Source organism: Pleurodeles waltl, chromosome 4_1, assembly GCF_031143425.1.
Source record: "Pleurodeles waltl isolate 20211129_DDA chromosome 4_1, aPleWal1.hap1.20221129, whole genome shotgun sequence".
NCBI classification, from domain to species: Eukaryota; Metazoa; Chordata; class Amphibia; order Caudata; family Salamandridae; genus Pleurodeles; species Pleurodeles waltl.
In genome coordinates, this window is record NC_090442.1 from 107662994 (window position 1) to 107679742 (window position 16749).

Genomic DNA, 16749 nt, shown 5'->3' on the forward strand with positions numbered 1-16749 from the left:
GGACAAGCTCATTGACATAAATTCACTAAAATGGAAGGGGTAGCCGAAGTGACATCACATGCCATTTCATCATTACTTCCACACTCACTCTCTCTTTTACATAAGCACACTTTCACCTGCAAGCATACTCACAACATACATTTAAGTGTTTTGTTTTTACTTACCTCAGCTGCTACCATGGAGGGTTATATTCCAGCTAACTGTACTGTATTTTTTTTTAATTAACCTAATAGTGACTAATATTTTATTATTCACTTTTAATGTAATAAAAAAAACTGATTGAAAACAAGGAAGTGGAGCCCCAAGCAACGTCCGTAAGGACGAGCTGCCCCTGCATTCCTGGTGTAGTGTCCTGCTGGACACATTATAGTGTTTCCACCAGCCACTCTGCTGAGGATTGGCTTCCACACTCACCCCACACCTACCCATCACAGGTGTCACCAGTCAGGTGACCCTGCTAATAAAAAGGGCCGGGTGCACGTGCCCTAGGCCAGTTACCAGTTACCCTACTACTGTGTCTGTGTCATCTATATCAGTAGCATCAGGGCCTAGGGCCTCCAACACCACAATGGCGACGAGTTGGTCTGACCCCACGTGGGTGGTGGCAGCAACTTTAGCGTTGTTCGTGGGGGAAAGAGTAGCCTTTGAATAAGGCACCCCTGTACCCACTGCCAGCTCGACAGCCATCACATGAGCTGCTCGGTGCGGTCTAGCCTTGACGCCTGGCATCGACCCGCCTGCCATGACCCCTGAAAGGAAGTAGGAGACCGGGAGCACTGTCCGACACCTCACCAGGCATGAGGTGAGCCAGTGGGCACAGAGACTGCCGCGTGCGGGAGGAGGAAGGTGTTTTGCAGCCCCGTCACGCCCCAGCCCCCCTGCACATGTGGAGACGGTAAGGGCTGTCCTGCTGCCCTCAAGACTGAGGCCCTCCCCGCACTCATCCCCGGCGCCTGCGTGGGCAATGGAGGCTGCACCGAGCCAGCCGTGCCCCTAGGGAGAGGCACGCCGACAGGGCCCAGCAGCCACCTTTGACCGCCACCCTCCCTGCACCCGAGTTGCAGCGCCTATGGTAATGGGGCTGCACTGGCTAGAAGCGTGGCGCCAGGGAGGGAATCAGAATCGCGCCTGCAGGGAGGTGAGATGGACCTGCCCCAGCAACAAAGGACAGCGGTCTGAGCAGAGACTCCTGTGGTCTGACAAGAGAGACCTGCAGTGGCCCTGCCGCCCACCGGGCCAAACACGGTGCAGAGGTCTGCATCGAAGGGTAGTATAGGAGAGCCCCGGTCCCTGCCAGTAATGCGGGGATGCAACAGAAGTAAGAATGTGCACAGTGGGGGGTGGATAGATCGGGACACGCTGCCTTGATGGGCACTAGGTACCCCTACTGCACAACCACGCTTTCCCCCACCCCGACAACAAGCAGAGAAGAGCCTGTGAGAGCTAACGCGGCCCGCAGCGCAGGAAAGGCTGCTGCGGCCATTGCAGACAGGGAGAGGACCATGCATACCTGTTCTACTGATGTGCCTGGCCAGGCCTGCCACTCACGAAGAGTGAGCTGCTCCAGTGCAGCATACCTCCCAACCGGCAGCCATAGAGAACTGAGGGCGGCAATTGGAGGTGCTGCTGCAGCATCATCTATTGGCCACTAGTGCTTACTTCACCTTTTTAACTGAGAGACTTTGTTTGGCTGAAGACATGGCCTGCTGCACTAAGGAGACTTGAAGTGGAGGGCAGCACCCACTGACAGTGACTGCCACAGGGTGAGACATGTGCAACCCCTGCACAATGAATAGAGAGACTGCTAATCCCCAAAGCTGCCCCAGCAAAGCAGCAAAGCCTATGAAGGCCCCAAGCGCCACATCGGGCACAAGGAGAATGTGTGTTGCATGCGTAAACCCAGCGGCTGTCTGCCGCCACCACCACTAACGGCAAGATAGTGCTGCATGCACCCAGTTGTAAGTGGCCACCACTGTATGCTCGGAGAATGGGCATGAATGGGCACTGAGGGCCGCACCGGTGAATCTGATAGCATGGGCAGGAGCCCGAGACACAGACAGCCCTCTGAGAGCAAGATGCAATGGCAATCTCGACAGGCCACGACAGTCGGCCACTCTGCACTGCAGCGCAAGATGGCCACCATTGGCCCATCGCCGAGTAGGTCAGGAGAAGTGACCAACCCTGGCAAGCAAACCAGACAGAGGCAGGAGCAAGCACCGCAACTGCGCAGTCTCGAGGCACAAGCTCTGCACCCTCATGTGAAGAGAAGAGGAGAACGGGGACCCTCCAGTCAGGGAGTGGACCACCAAGAAGATCCTGGAATGGACCAGGCCTACGAGAGGTCTGAAGGGTGAAAGGATCAAGTCCTAGGACTAAACCTCAAGAGGCTGCAATGGAGGAAGATGCACTAGCTGAGATGCAGAACAAGCCAGTGAACAGTCCATGTGAGACAATATGCGACCTGTGGTGCATGATGCCATGATGTGAATGGTTGAAGAGAAAAATAGTCTGACAAATCTGCCACACTGAAGGTCAGGAACACCACAGGTGCGCATGAGGAAGGGAGAGAGTGACATGACTGAGGACCCGTGCCAGCATAGGAGAGCGTATCTATCACCACAAGCCAGCCACCAGGGGGAGCAGACATCACTGGAAACAGCTCCACGGGTAGACCAACTGTAAGCCGCCAGCATGCGCGAACTGTGTCCAGGCCCCATGCTTCTCAGTGCCACTGTCCTGCCACCTGTCACTGGCTGCTTGACATCAATGGCATCCCTGCTGCCAACTGCACACACCATGCAAGAATTGCAAGTGGCCACAAAGTCCCTCAAGTCATCCCTTCTCCAAGGAAGACACCGCCACTTGATGATCTAACTACTATTTGGTAAGATTGTCAACCTTACCATCACCCAAACCACCTAAGGAGCACATCACCATCAGAGTGGAGCCAAAGTCAGCGAAGAGACCAGAAGTTGCCAAGGTATCCCTGGCACCATAGGAGGCTAACCACCCAGAAACCTGCTGTGAGCCCCCCGTGAACCGGAGACCTGCCGAGGAGAGCATATGTGACCATTTGGGCCATCCACCCTTGGGGTTGCACGAGGCTTAGACGTGGCCCTGTTGGGAGTTCTGCAGCGACTCCCTTGGTGCGGCCTACCAATGGCCCACACAGCCCAAGCGGTCCTGGGGCAATCCATCAGCAAGGGCCTCAAGGGAATTCCGGTGAGAGGGTAATCCCGCCAAGAGACGTGCCTGAGGCAGCTCAACAGGAAGCACTGAGGACACGGACAGGGACTGGTCACCCAACCACTATTGCACAAAAGCCAGTGCACCTGAGTCCTGATGGCCGAGCACAGAAACCCTGTGACAACCACCCTTGTGGCTCCATGCGGATGGTCCTGTTGGCAGATCCTCATTGACGCCTTCGCTTGGCATGCTTTAGGCCCAGCACAGTCCACACAGTCCTGTGGCAGCCCGCCAAAGGGCCTTGAGAAGGCTCCTGTCCGATGGAGTTTTGGCACAAGAGGGAAGCCTGAAGCTGCTCTACCAGCGGACCTCAGGATGCACCAAGGTCTTCAAGGACGACACCTTTTCATCCAGGTCATCCTCAGTCTTTGGAGGTCTGTCATCCCTGGAGCCTGAATGCCTTCCCAGAGATCCTTGAAGTGGACTTCCCACTGCTCCTGATGCACCTGCATCAAACTGTGTGAATAGACTCCAACACCGTGAGCCCAGGTGGGACAGGACCAACAGTGCCTGAGTACATTGTAACCTCATGGACAGGCGACTGAGTTATCCGGACCTCATCAACACTGTCATTTGTGTCCAGAGCAGTCTGGTTAAATTACGGAGGCGTCCATGCAGCATGTCCGGCAGACCGCCTGAAGAGACTCAGTGATTGTTTTAGTGTTTTTGTTTCTCTCCCACAGGTTGGACTTGGTTGTTTGTTTTTCAATAAAGTTTGGGAGGGATGTAGTGTCCTGCTGAACACATTCTAGTGTCTCCACACTCACCCATCACAAGTCAGGTGACCCTGCTAATAAAAAGGGCCGGGCGCACGTGCCGTGGGCCAGTTACCAGTTTCCCTCCTACCCTGTCTGTGTCATCTACATCATTAGCATGAGGGCCTAGGGCCCCCAGCACCACACCTGGCACTGATCTTGCACCAGGGGTTGCAAAGCAGTGCTAGGGGTCGCAAGGGGCAAGCTGAAGATCGCAGCTGCGACCCCTGACGAAACCTAAATAACGTCCCTGGCCGCATGCCACAAAAATGATAAATAAACACGAGTCAGTGGCTTTGCTTGGCCCATGAGAGCCAAAGCACTCACAGCGCCTCTGAAAAACCTATCTTGCAAATCACACAGCATAAACGTCTTAAAAAAGCAAGACTACGTACAACGAAAAAACAGTTCATTATTTGTTTCTGCTGCGTATTAAATTAGATTACTCCCGTGAGTGACATTTATTAAAATGGTAGTTTCTATATAGTTTAGAAACATTTTAAAAAATAATACCTTGGAGATTTCCAAACTCAGGAGCGCACTTCAAAACAAATCGGTCAATAACATTTTATATGGAGCAATATTAGGTTCTAACAAGTTATGCATGAATAGTCCATCAGAACCCTTTATTGTTTCAGCCAAAATAACCATACAATAAAGACATGCGTAATAATTTATAAAGTGGAAATTAATGTGACAGTTGTCATAATGCAAATATGTAACAACAATTCACCTGTGTGCCCAAGGCAATTCTAAAAATACAAGCCATGAAGTATCAAGTAGGGAAGTCATACAAGGCCCAAGCTCGTGATGTAGGCTCGGGACAGATAAGGACACTGTGGTGTTAAATACATTGCTCACAGTTGAGCTGTAAGAGTCGTAACTTTCCTCAGGAAGCCTTTACAGCCTGCGGAAGTCAGGTCATCCTGGTCATTTCAGGTGAGATCCTGCTGCCCTGCATGCTGAGTAAGCGCGAGCTGCTAGGACAAGGTGTATTTCCCTCGAGCTGGCCTGAAGCCGAGTTTGAGGGTTTCCTTGCAGTGCCGTGTGTTGTTTTTCAAAAACAAGAGACGTAGAAAGTACCTCTTCAGTGCTGCGAGGTGTTGGCACATAAAAGCATAAAGTGAGCAACTGCTTCCGGGCCTCCCAGGGCAGTTACAGATGTCTGAAACGTTGTTCATAGTCTTCGACTATCTTTTTTAGTCAAGGTCGATTCCTGCAAAGCGCCAAGTCTGAGCTGGATGAATGGAGATGTCTCTTTCTGTGGTAAAATCACATCGATATAAAGTTCAAATCTGGGCTCGAGCTCTAATCTATGATTTAGGTAAGTATTGTAGGGAGATTTATTTCCAGCCACGACCTCTAACTTTGCATGGTCCCAAAATTGATTTTTTGCCATTAATGAAGCATCCTTTTTCATCTGGTTTCAGCCACAGATGTCCACATGCAAGTGCGGTGAGAGTGTTCTTGATGTGCTCAAACCATGGTAAGGAAAGGTACTTCCTGCTCCTTCGTAAGTCCTGGAAAACTTTCCATAACACGGTCAGAGAAGGGTTGGTCCACCCATGAATCCAGTAATGAGCCGCGCTTAGGGCCATATGATCTTCTGTTTTAGCCATCTCCAGCTCCTATCTCCATGCTGCCAATTGTCTTCCTGGGCGTAAACGGAGCATTCGTCGCAGAACTGAATTCTCTGTGGTTTGTAAGGCCTGAGTCCACTTATAATCCCATTTTTCTGCACCATACATACTTGCTGCCAATGCTTTTGATGTAGAGGCCTCTAGTGCCACCTTGACTTAGCATTTGCCAGTTTTATTTAGAAATCTTAAAACTGCACCTCCTTGTTGGCTCGGGGTCACTTGCTAATTGTTTCACCCAGTTAAAGTTGTCATTGAGGCGGATTCCCAGATAATCTTAGATGTGCACACACTTGAGTAATTTCCCATATATTTTGAAAGTGGAGATGAGCTTTACTCTTAGGATCATTGACTCTGTGGTTAATGACGCTAAATTTGTTTTTTTTCTGTATTGATGGTTATTTTTTGTTACAGCAGAAATGCTCAGGCCCATTAGTAGACGATGCACAGAGTTTTCTGTTTGTGCCATAATTACTGCATCATCTGTTTTAAGTAGAATACCATAGCCCCATATCTTTGGCACATCTTGATTAAGACTTAGGAGGGATTGGCATATCTCGTTTACATAGATGTTAAATAAGGCTGAAGAAAGAACACATCCTTCTCTTACTCCAGTTGTAGAGCTGGTCTTCACAGGATATTCCAAAATGTAGGTCTATCAACGCTATCAAAAGCAGCCTTTAAATCAGTGAAGACCATGTGTAATATAGATCAGTGGTTGCCAACCTTCTGACTTCCGTGGACCCCCACTTTCTCATTACTGAAACCCGGGGACCCCTACTGAATCATTATTGGAATCCGGGAGCCGCCCCACTGACTCATTAATGGAAGCCACGGATCCAGGCCTAAATATTGTCAATGATTTAAACCGCAAAATATTCCATCCAACACATAAACAAATGATAACACATTTTATTTATTTTGCAAACAAATAACATAAAAAAAATACAAATCTTAGTTTTATTAGGAGGGTTGGAGCTTTTCTAAATGCAATTGAAGCCACTCATCGGCCATGCTATAATCTGTTTAATGCACCTGCACCGCTCCCTATTATCAACCTGGGGATGCTAATTTAACTTTTAGCCTTCAGTTTCACATTCATTGGTATTTACAGCATGTTTTAACATTTTCAATTGTACATTCAGCTACTTTATTTATATAGACTTTATTAATCTGTTAATATACATTTTTTAAGCAGTCATGGATCCCCAGGGGAGGCTTTGCGAAACCCCATGGGGCCTGGACCACAGTTTGGGAACCACTGATGTTCAGCTTCTCAGAACCACATCGTTTAAGCAAATCAAGTACAACCTCATTACCCGGTTTTTGTCCTTTGTGCAAGCCTGCCTGTAGGTGAGATATAATATGTTTGTCTTCCACCCAGTCCTCCAGACGCTGCAAGAGCAATTTCCCAAAGATGTTTCCAACGCCACTCAGGAGCGATAAGGGGCAATACTTGGCCAGGTAATCTCGCCTCCTTTGCGTGTGGCCTTCCATGAGTCAGGAATGTATGCTTAGGACCAGATTGCATTAAAGCCAACTGTTAACATTTGTAGCCACATATCTTGGTGGTTCTTGAACATCTCATGGGGATTTTGTCTGGGTATGGTGCTTTACATGGTTTTGGGCCTAGATAGCTCCGCCCCCTCGCTTTCCTGAAATTCTTCCTCTATGTCATTTGATCCCATACTCCCATAATTTACTTTTTGAATACGTGCATACATACAGTTGTCTGTGTAAGGCTAGGTTTGGGTTGATTTTTTTGACAAAGTCACCACATTTTGCATGTAAAGAAAATGAACCACAATGACGTTGTTTGCACAGGACCACCCATTTTGGCCTATTATGGAAGATGTATTTCAGGGGGTTCTACGTTCAATAAAAGTGATGTGCAATATATGAAATTACAATATAAATCTACCAAATGCTAAATAAAAACATTATTCTTGAGTAAACAAGCTGTTATTCAATCACAAATGATTAACTGCAAAAAGTATAAAGCACTCCACCGAACTACATGGATTAAAACATGCATTTGAGCTGCTCTCCATAGCACAAAGTTTGCTGGAAGGATTAAGAGCACCCAGAGCAGCCTCATTTACAAAGAAATGACACAGCATGGCACTGCAAGCCATCTTGCTGCGCCATGTCATTTTAAAAGTGGAGAGATGCGTCGATTTACAGAAATATGATGCTTCCGTGTACTTTTCTCAGTGCTGGTGCCTAACGCCAACACAGGCACCCATGTACCATGGTGCAAGGGTGCCTGTGTTGAAGGGGTGATTGTTTATGTGCAGGAAGGGACACCTTTGTGCACATAAACAATCATTAATGATGTTTTCCTCTTTTTATGTGTTATGAAGAATGCAGCGCACATAGAAAGAGGAAAAAACGGGGAGAAATAATGTTATATCTCCTTGTTGCGCCACTTTAATGCCACCCCTGAGGTGTCATAGGTTCCCAGCCTCGTAATCTGGGAATGTGTCAGATGCCATCAGGTTCCATAGGTGTTGCATAGGAACACCCACAGCAGCACCCAGGAAATGCCCCTTTCTCGCAGAGTTATGCCTGAAAGCGGGCCATACTTACAAGGCTATGAAAAGCCACGCACGGTGGCTTTGTGTGGCCCTTTAAAAATGGGCCGGCACATTGCACCACCCGAGCATCAAAACAAATGATGCTGCAGTGGCCAGTGTGCTGCTAGGACATTGTAAATGATGCCCTCAGCGTACATTTTAAGGTTGCTACGTTAGTACACAACTATTTCAGAAGAAGACCCACACCTCAATAAAAGCATACAATCAATTAACGAGGCATCTCAAGGCCACAGATGGGGCATGCAACATGCTCTCAGATTGAAGGCTGACAACTAAACTAAACTTTCTGCAGCAAGACATATTCACTTTCTTCTGCATTTCAAATGACAAATTCAATTGCAGGGCAAAACGCGGATTGGTGATGGACTTTATTCACATCGTGCAGTGTTCCAGCAGCTCTTTATTTACAGGATGCTGCTAGTTCTATTTTACGAAGCTGGATGAAGAATAAGACAGAGAGTAGTACACTAGCTCGTCTGTGACTCGTTCTTGGGCTACAGAGTCATGCTAGAGCTGTTTCTGGCTCGGGCACCTCTAGTTGAGAGCTCAAAATCAGTTTCTTTGATGGATGGTTCACTAGTCCTTTTTTAACTCTACGAGTGAAGTGTATGGGCGTATGCCAGGGGAGGGAGGATCTATCTATCCATCCATCCATCCATCCATCCATCCATCACCCAGTACAGGCTGGCTGAATGAGTCTTTCAGGACACCAACAGCAATTGTGTTGTGGTTGGTTGCATGCTTTTGTGTTACAACACTGGTCAGGATGTAAAGAAATAAATGATCACAAGATTGCACTGTACCGTTTGAAGGAGTGGGTACATGTGGAATTCAAAAAATATGTTTTTGGAGGTTCTGTCTTTCAGTAGAACAGGTGCTTGCAAGGGGAGCTTCCCACAGCCAGTTTCCTTGTATACAAAAGTATCTGTCTCCTGCCTGAGCTGCAGGGAATTCGGTGATCTGGAGCAGGTATTGGTTAGGTGAGTGTTAGGTGTTCCCGGAGTGCCTTGAGGAGGCCTGCACTCTGGTAGAAAGCCAGCACGGTGTCCACAAAGTTTGAGCAACACAGTGACAAGACCACTTGCCAGGCGGCCACAACAGAGGACGTAGGTAAGATGGAGCAGACGGGGAGTCCTGCTCTTAGGATTGTGGATTTATGTAGAAGAGCAGAGTTAAAGGATCACTGACCACTCTTCTGAACGAGGCAGGAGATGCCATTAGCCTTTTAACCGTGGAGGTCACAGGCTGACCTAGAATGTGTTGTTGAGTTTGGTTGTTTTGGAGATTAATAGTCTATATATTTATTTATGTATTTACTTATTTACTTATGTAGTTATGCATTACCCAAAGGTGCCAGAGCACTTTACAATATACAAGGTGTGTTACATAAGGTACAAATTTACATTATCCGAAGATGTTGTTACATTAGAGAATTAGAGCAGATCGTTATATAGAATAAAAGTTTCTGCATTAACGAAGCCATGAACATTGGAAAATACTGTATCCTGCAGCAGTGATAATATTTGAGTAACAGGTTGTCGACAGACGCCATGTCCAGGATGGGGAAGTTGTGCAGTAGATCCCAGGGCAGTTATTATTGTTGACACTACAGCATCAAGGTTAGTGCGGAGGAGAATTTAGCTAAAATGTCCTTGAAGGAGAAGGGCATTTCGATCACATTTAAAAATAACCTTAAAAGTTGTGGTGCGCAAGCGGTTCCATATTCTGGTCATGCGTCCTGAGAAGGATAGTGCAAGGAATCATTCCTTTTTAATGGTCGGGGGTTCTATCAGTAATGCTTTGCCATGTCGTGATGGTCTATTGCCCCGCTATAGCTTAAAGTTGTCCACCAGGTAATGTGGCGTGGATGTGTGTAGGGCCTTGTGACTGATACAAGCCGTCGTGTACGTAGCCCTGGCTTCAATGGGCAGCCAACATTTATGAGATGGGATCATTCCTTTTGGCCCCATAGGCGAAACGTGATGCTGATTTAAGAGGAGGAATTGAAGAGGGCTTGGGTAGACCAGTCATGAGAGAGTTACAGTAGTCGATTCTTGGTAGCGATAATGATTGTACAAGAGTTTTCAGATCTTGCTCTGGAATGTAGCAGTGAAAAGAGGATCAGTAGATTTCAGGAGACTTGTGTCTATATAGGATTCAATCATCTGTACTTTCTAGGACCAAGCACTGGTTATGCTCATTGCTGATGTAAAGATAAATCTGGGTGCCATTTGCATAGGAGAACTAGAGGGGGGCAAGGACACCAATGTTCTTTAAGAGGGAAAGAGGTAGATGCCGAGGAAGATAGGTGCAGGGTAGACCCTTGTGAGACTCCATACTACAGTAGGACTGGCAAGACCTGCCTTGAGTCTATGATATCAGAATGATGTAAACAGGATGGGGAGGAGTCTGGTGCTTCAACTATTATAATGAACCAGTGCAGAGGATCCAGGTCATCAGAGCTTGCTGCTCCCTGATTGTCCAAGGTGGCTCTGGAGGAAGATTTGGATCTCTTGCCAGGCATGCTCCTGCGCCCTGGCATGGGACACCTCTTCTCCTCCCCAGTGCACGGGCAGGGGGCTGCGGCCCATGAGGGTCTCCCTGCACAAGGGTAATCCTGGGGGCTCAAAGAGATGCCCAGCTCCTGGGTAAGACAGCAATTTCCCATCTTCTCTTCCATGCTTCCTCATCCTTTCTAGTGCCTCGCGTGCAAGCTCTGCACTATTGGCACTCTTGTCCTCTTCTCCCGCCACAAAGAGGATACTACCCCTGGCCTTTTCCACAGGAATCACTGACCCGGCATGGGCCTCTTCACGGTGTGCGCCATACAAGCCTGTGGAGTCCAGAGCCCCTCTGTCTGTGATGAGAGTTCGCTCGGCATAGTAAGGGGCGCATTGCATACAGTGCCCCCGATAACGCAGCACGGTTCCATAGAAGGCAGTGATGCCATTGATCGACACAGTAGCTGAGACTTGATTGAGAAAGGCTGCCATTGCCAGTCCAAGCTCTGCCCCTTTAGAGCTGCCGACGACTCCAATTCCAGTTCCCTTGACCTGAAATGACAAAAAGACACCGTGTATTTAGAAGGCTACAGAGATATGCTCCTTGTGACTCTGCCTGGTCACTTCATTTTTGACCTGTAGAACTGCTTCTAGTCTGGATACGAGTCTGTCATTAGCTTAGCGGGACTACCTCAGTCCAATGGAGTAGAAGCCTCCTGGAGTTTTCTGCTCTGTGCATGCTGTTCACAAGCTTCTACTAGGTCACTCAAATCTCTCAGACAGGGCTAGACCTAAGGAGTCCCAAAAGAATTCGGGAAGAGGATTCAGACTACCACCTGGAGGACCTCATTCACAAACATATTTCCTAACTAGAGAACGAGACTTTCTGCATCAAGAGGCATAGATACTAAGGGGCATATTTACTAGAATAGTGGGGCAGGGAAAGGGCAGAAATGCACTGTATTTATGAAGTATGGTGCATTCCTGTCCTTTCCCCCTTCGCTGGTGCCGTTTTGGCAGCCTAGTGCCACAGTAGGCATCTTTGCACCATGGTGCAAGGGTGCCTCCGTTGCATGCAGGAATATATTTGTGCAGGAAGGGGCACCTTCCATGGAGGCTTTTTCCTCATTTTATGTGTGCCGCAAAATGCAGCACACATAGAAGGTGGAAAAAACAAGGAGAAATAAAGCTATTTCTCATCATTAAACCTCGCCAATCTAATCTTTCACCGCACACCTGTCCGTCCCTTGCCTTTACAGTGTTAGTTTTAAGCAAATACAATCAATGAGTCCTTTTGCCGAGACCTTGGGGTGGGCCAGCAAGAGATCCGACGCTTCTTCGAAGTACTCCAGGTCCATATCTTTTGATGACTTGGGCAGGTCATCATAGCCGAAGTATGCCAACGCTAGAGTGGCAAATCCACGGCTAGCCAGAAGACTCGCTCTGTACTCAACCAGACCACCAGTGCCACCAGACAAATCGATCACTCCTGGAGACTTGCTGTTCCCTAAAAACAAGAACGAGTGTAGGAATTAAACACAATATATCGCATGACATATCTTTGCGGCCTAGGAAGATCCCCCACTCTATATAGACTTCATATTGAACACGTCCTGACTATGCACAAATTGTGAGCTTCAGTTCTTTACCTTCTACAAACTTGTGGTGAATACAAGAGGAGATTAAGCACAATAACTTGTTTCTCTTAAATTGTGATTGATGCTAAAATTGGTAGTACACCACTGTACCATCCTACACCAAATGTTGTACACACTGAGATTCCATCATAGAATATGCTAGAAGCAGAATTTGCAAAAATTGGACGAGAATGGACATTAATTAATGAAAAACTGTAAATATGTCATATGGTTCTGCATGGCCCTCAAAGGTTCAGGTCACCTCATGAACCATGAAGCCAAAGGTTGAGTGGTTTGTAAATACCAACAGAATTCCAAGTTAGCAGTAAAAACACATATACAATTATCCCTCATATATATTTATGTTACAGGTTTATTTAGGAGCAATTAGCCTGTCAACAATCTTTAATTACAAACAGTGAAGGTTTACTGAAAATTGTTTATAAACTACCCTAGACTGCTGAATTACTATCTGTAGTTAAAAGAAGAGAAACACATTTTACTCTGCAGTTAAGAATAATGGATTTCAGGTAAACCATGCTTTGTGTTTCTTCAATACATTTTTTAGCTATAGGATTCAGAGTTCTGCTTGCAAGGCCGAGCTAACAATAGGCACTGATTGCAATTAAACAAAATGCACTGATTGTGTTCGCAGGTTGTATAGTGTCACAGTTAACTTTGTGATTATCTATAAACCTTTCCCGTGGTCTTCATTAAGACATATAATGAAATATAATGATTCAAATATTGACCAAGTCAAGAGGTTTGGCCTTGACCACAGAGCTATTGGCTTTACCAATGCTTGTTTCCTTTGCTATGGTTTAGTGTTAGTTTAGTATTCTATGAAAGCCACATGTCAGCTATCTTGGTATAGTTAACTAAATATAAAATCCACACATCATTCCAGAATGGCTGCCGTGGCATACTATGTGCTCAAATGTGTGCGATGCACAGGGAGTCACATTGGAGTATGCACATGATCAGAACCAAAATGCTGTCACTCACAGTCAGAAGAGCCAGTGGCTAATGGCGTTTTATGATGCAGTGGGTGGAAAATGCGAATGACTGCTTAGTAGACCAGTGGACTAGACCGCTGACTGAAAGCCCCTCTTTGTGTATTTATATTTATATATTTTTTATCGAGGAATATTTTTGAAAACATAAATCTGGCGAGACTCGAGGTCTTACCTAAAGAGTTCTGATCTGTGCACGCCGGGCAGCAAGCTAAGTCGCTGTGCTGTTTCGCGTGAAGGAGAGCGTATTTCAACTGCATCCTAATGCTGCCTAGCTCCATCACAGGTACCGTTCAACCTTGGTGCAAAGGTGTCTGTGTTACAGAGAGGGTTGTTTTTGTGCAGGAAAGGATCCCTTCTTGCAATAAAACAATCCTTAATGGCGCTTTCCTATTTCTATCTGTGCTGCAGATCACAGCCCAAGGGGAAAGAGGAAATAACAAGGAGAAAGAGAGATATTTTTTCTTGTTACGCATTACCGGGCATAGCATTTTGATGCATTCCCCGGTTTACAGGTCTTTGTAAATCTGAAAATGCGCCAAAATACATGGGTGAAGGCATGGGAATGCCCATGCTCTATCCATGGAATGCCTTCCCAATGCAAGGTAATGCAAGGCAATGCAGAGTGCTGACTTGTGTAACTTTGTAGGTACTAAACCAGGCAAAGCCATTCAAAGTGGCTTTGTATGGCCTAAGAAATAACAATGATTTTGTGTCAGGGATGCACCACAAAAGTGGCGCAAACCAACGTATAATTTTAGTAAATCTGCCTGGAAATTTGCAGAGTTCTGAAAATCTGGTTTCATAGACCTCCTCAGGCCTAAAATTAATAAAAAAAATACTCAAATCTGATTGGATAAGGGATTTTTCTCTCCGGACGTCTCCTTTGGGTCTGCAAATCCAAAGTCGGGTCAGTGGAACTGAAGCCCTCTGATTGGCTGGTTGCAACATCGAGAAATAATGTGGACTCAGTCCTCATGTCCTGAAGAAAAATGAAAGACATGTTGATTACGTTCTAACCAGTAGGCCCATGGTGTGTGTGTGTGCATGGGGGGAAAGGGTATGAGCCAAAAGTGATCTCTTGTGACTAAATAAAATATACTGATTTTGCAGTTGTGTTTGAGGATCCTGGGCCTATGTTGGCAGCCCCTATTACAGCCACCCACGATCTACGAGCCCGGCTGGGTGGTGCAATCCCTGCGCAAGCTTCATAAGCATGGGACTGCAAGCCCATGGCTAGCTTCATGACCCATGTTGGCCCATTTATGGGTTCTGAGAACCCAAATCTAGGTGTAAAAAAAAGTTTGAAGAACACGTGTCTGGAGCTGCTGTTTTCATTGAAGGTTGGCTATGATGGTATTTTACCAATACAAAGCTGTAACACTGTGCCTCAGATGGTTAAAAATGTTTGTCAGTTTTCAGCTTGGCGTGGGTAGCACTAGCTAATCATATGCCTAAAGACTTTGTTGCAAAAATGCAAAAGTCTTTGCTGCTTTTCTAGCTCAGCATGGATGGCACTGCTTGTGCTAATCCTATGTTTAAAAACTCTTCTAGAAAAACAGATATTTGAGGTGACCAAATTTAGATTGTCTGTGGTGTTGTAGGATGCTCCATACGAAGGAGGCACTTTCCACCTAAAACTTGAGAATTTGCCAGGGTTCTCTGCTTCATTTTATTATATATATATATATATATATATATATATATATATATATATATATATATATAATGAAGCAGATACATAAAACCTGAAAACTTGCCAGGGTTCTCTGTATGTGTATATATATATATATATATATTGGTAATATCTTAATGAATCATCACAAAACTTTCCAAAGAAAAGGTTCACTTCAGGGCCTTCCTGTAAACTTTTGCGCTGGGGAAAAAGGAGTTAAAAATGTAGATTTCCCATCAGGGATGTGGAATTCCTATCGCCCGACGCCCGGGACATCTTGTTTGGGGTCAAGGGCAACAAGATTTTATGTTTACTTTGTCCTTGGGACAAGTAGACCCAACCGCCTGTCCCTGTACCATCTAAACCGAAATATAAGGCCTTGGGAACGCCACTGCCGCAAATCCATTGCTCGACCCGAAAGAAAACACCCGGTGACCAAACCCCCGGTTCGGCACCGAAGAAGGCCACTCCTCCGAAGCCATCAGAGTCGACCAAAAGCTCCGTCTCCAACTCGAGCAAACACCACTCTTCCGAGTCGAAATTTTTGAAATCCTTTTCAGAGCCGAGACCATCCACAACGCCATCTTTTTCGATACCGAAAAAGCCAGCTTTGGAGCCGAAAAGAGCAGGTTACACCGAGGAGCATGGACATTCTAAAAAACACTCAAAGAAAGCCATAAGACTTCTGAGGAGGACTCCCAAATACAGCCAATAGTGGAAGTAATGGACAAAAGGAAAGCCAGGATTCATATCCATAAAGAAACTGGCAGAATCTTAACAGCACCTCCTCTAAAACCTAAGACGAAATTAGCCTTTCAGGAGGAATTGGACACTGCACAGCCTCCAGCTAAAGTGCCAAAGACAATGGAGAGACCACCACCTCCTTAATTTTCTCCTCCTCATTCTCCACACCTGCATATCTCTCCTCCTACCAGTCCTACACCAATGCAGTCACCATCACATTCCTTTGACTCGCAACAAGATAATGTGGACCCATGGGATCTTTATGACAGGGATGTGGAATTCCTATCCCCCGACGCCCGGGACATCTTGTTTGGGGTCAAGGGCAACAAGTTTTTATGTTTACTTTGTCCTTGGGACAAGTAGGCCCAACCCTCTGCAGCACAAACCCTTTGGCTGCCTGTTTACAGAGAGTGGAACTCTCTGCAGTTGAGGTAATGTGTTTCCAAGAGATAATGCTGTTCGAACTTGTATTTATGGTTCATTATTTGAAAACCTTCATTATTAGGGTGAGTGCTGTAAATAAATGTTTTAATGTCACACTTCACTACTGACGTTGGTTCCAGTACAAAAAAAAAAAACGTGTATACACATGTTTGAAAAGTTTAGGCTATGAGGTTAATTATAATGCTCCCAGAATGCTCTCTGATTATATGCAAATGAAGTGTCATTTAGTAAAATGTTTTGATGCATGCTAGTATTTCCCAAAAATATTTCTAATGGAAAATCAGTGTAACCATTTTCAACACGATTATGGGAAGCATGAAAATAAACAAACACTGACAAAGCCAACTGATCTGACATATTTTTATAAGTCTTTTAGTTTCATCAATGCGTGTCTTGTTTTGACATGGCTTTTGTAACACTTTATTGTTGTGGGAGCTACCAGGTCCTCAACATTGTAACAAACACTGGCAAAAACCCCCAAAGCGTTTTTGAACTCTAAA

The 16749-nt window shown here is 46.1% G+C and overlaps 1 protein-coding gene across 2 annotated transcripts in view; it reads right to left on the minus strand.

The window, feature by feature from the left end:
• Positions 1–4618: 4618 nt before the first annotated feature.
• The window catches only part of LOC138287426 (acyl-coenzyme A amino acid N-acyltransferase 2-like), a 40202-nt gene continuing 28071 nt past the window's right edge, over positions 4619–16749 (minus strand). For both annotated transcript variants that reach the window (XM_069227847.1, XM_069227846.1), the window contains exons 3-4: positions 12041–12243; positions 4619–11288 (exon numbers count right to left, since the gene is read on the minus strand). In XM_069227847.1, the coding sequence (XP_069083948.1) occupies positions 10692–11288; positions 12041–12243 (800 nt within the window). In that variant the 3' untranslated portion in view covers positions 4619–10691. The remainder of the gene's footprint in view (positions 11289–12040; positions 12244–16749) is intronic.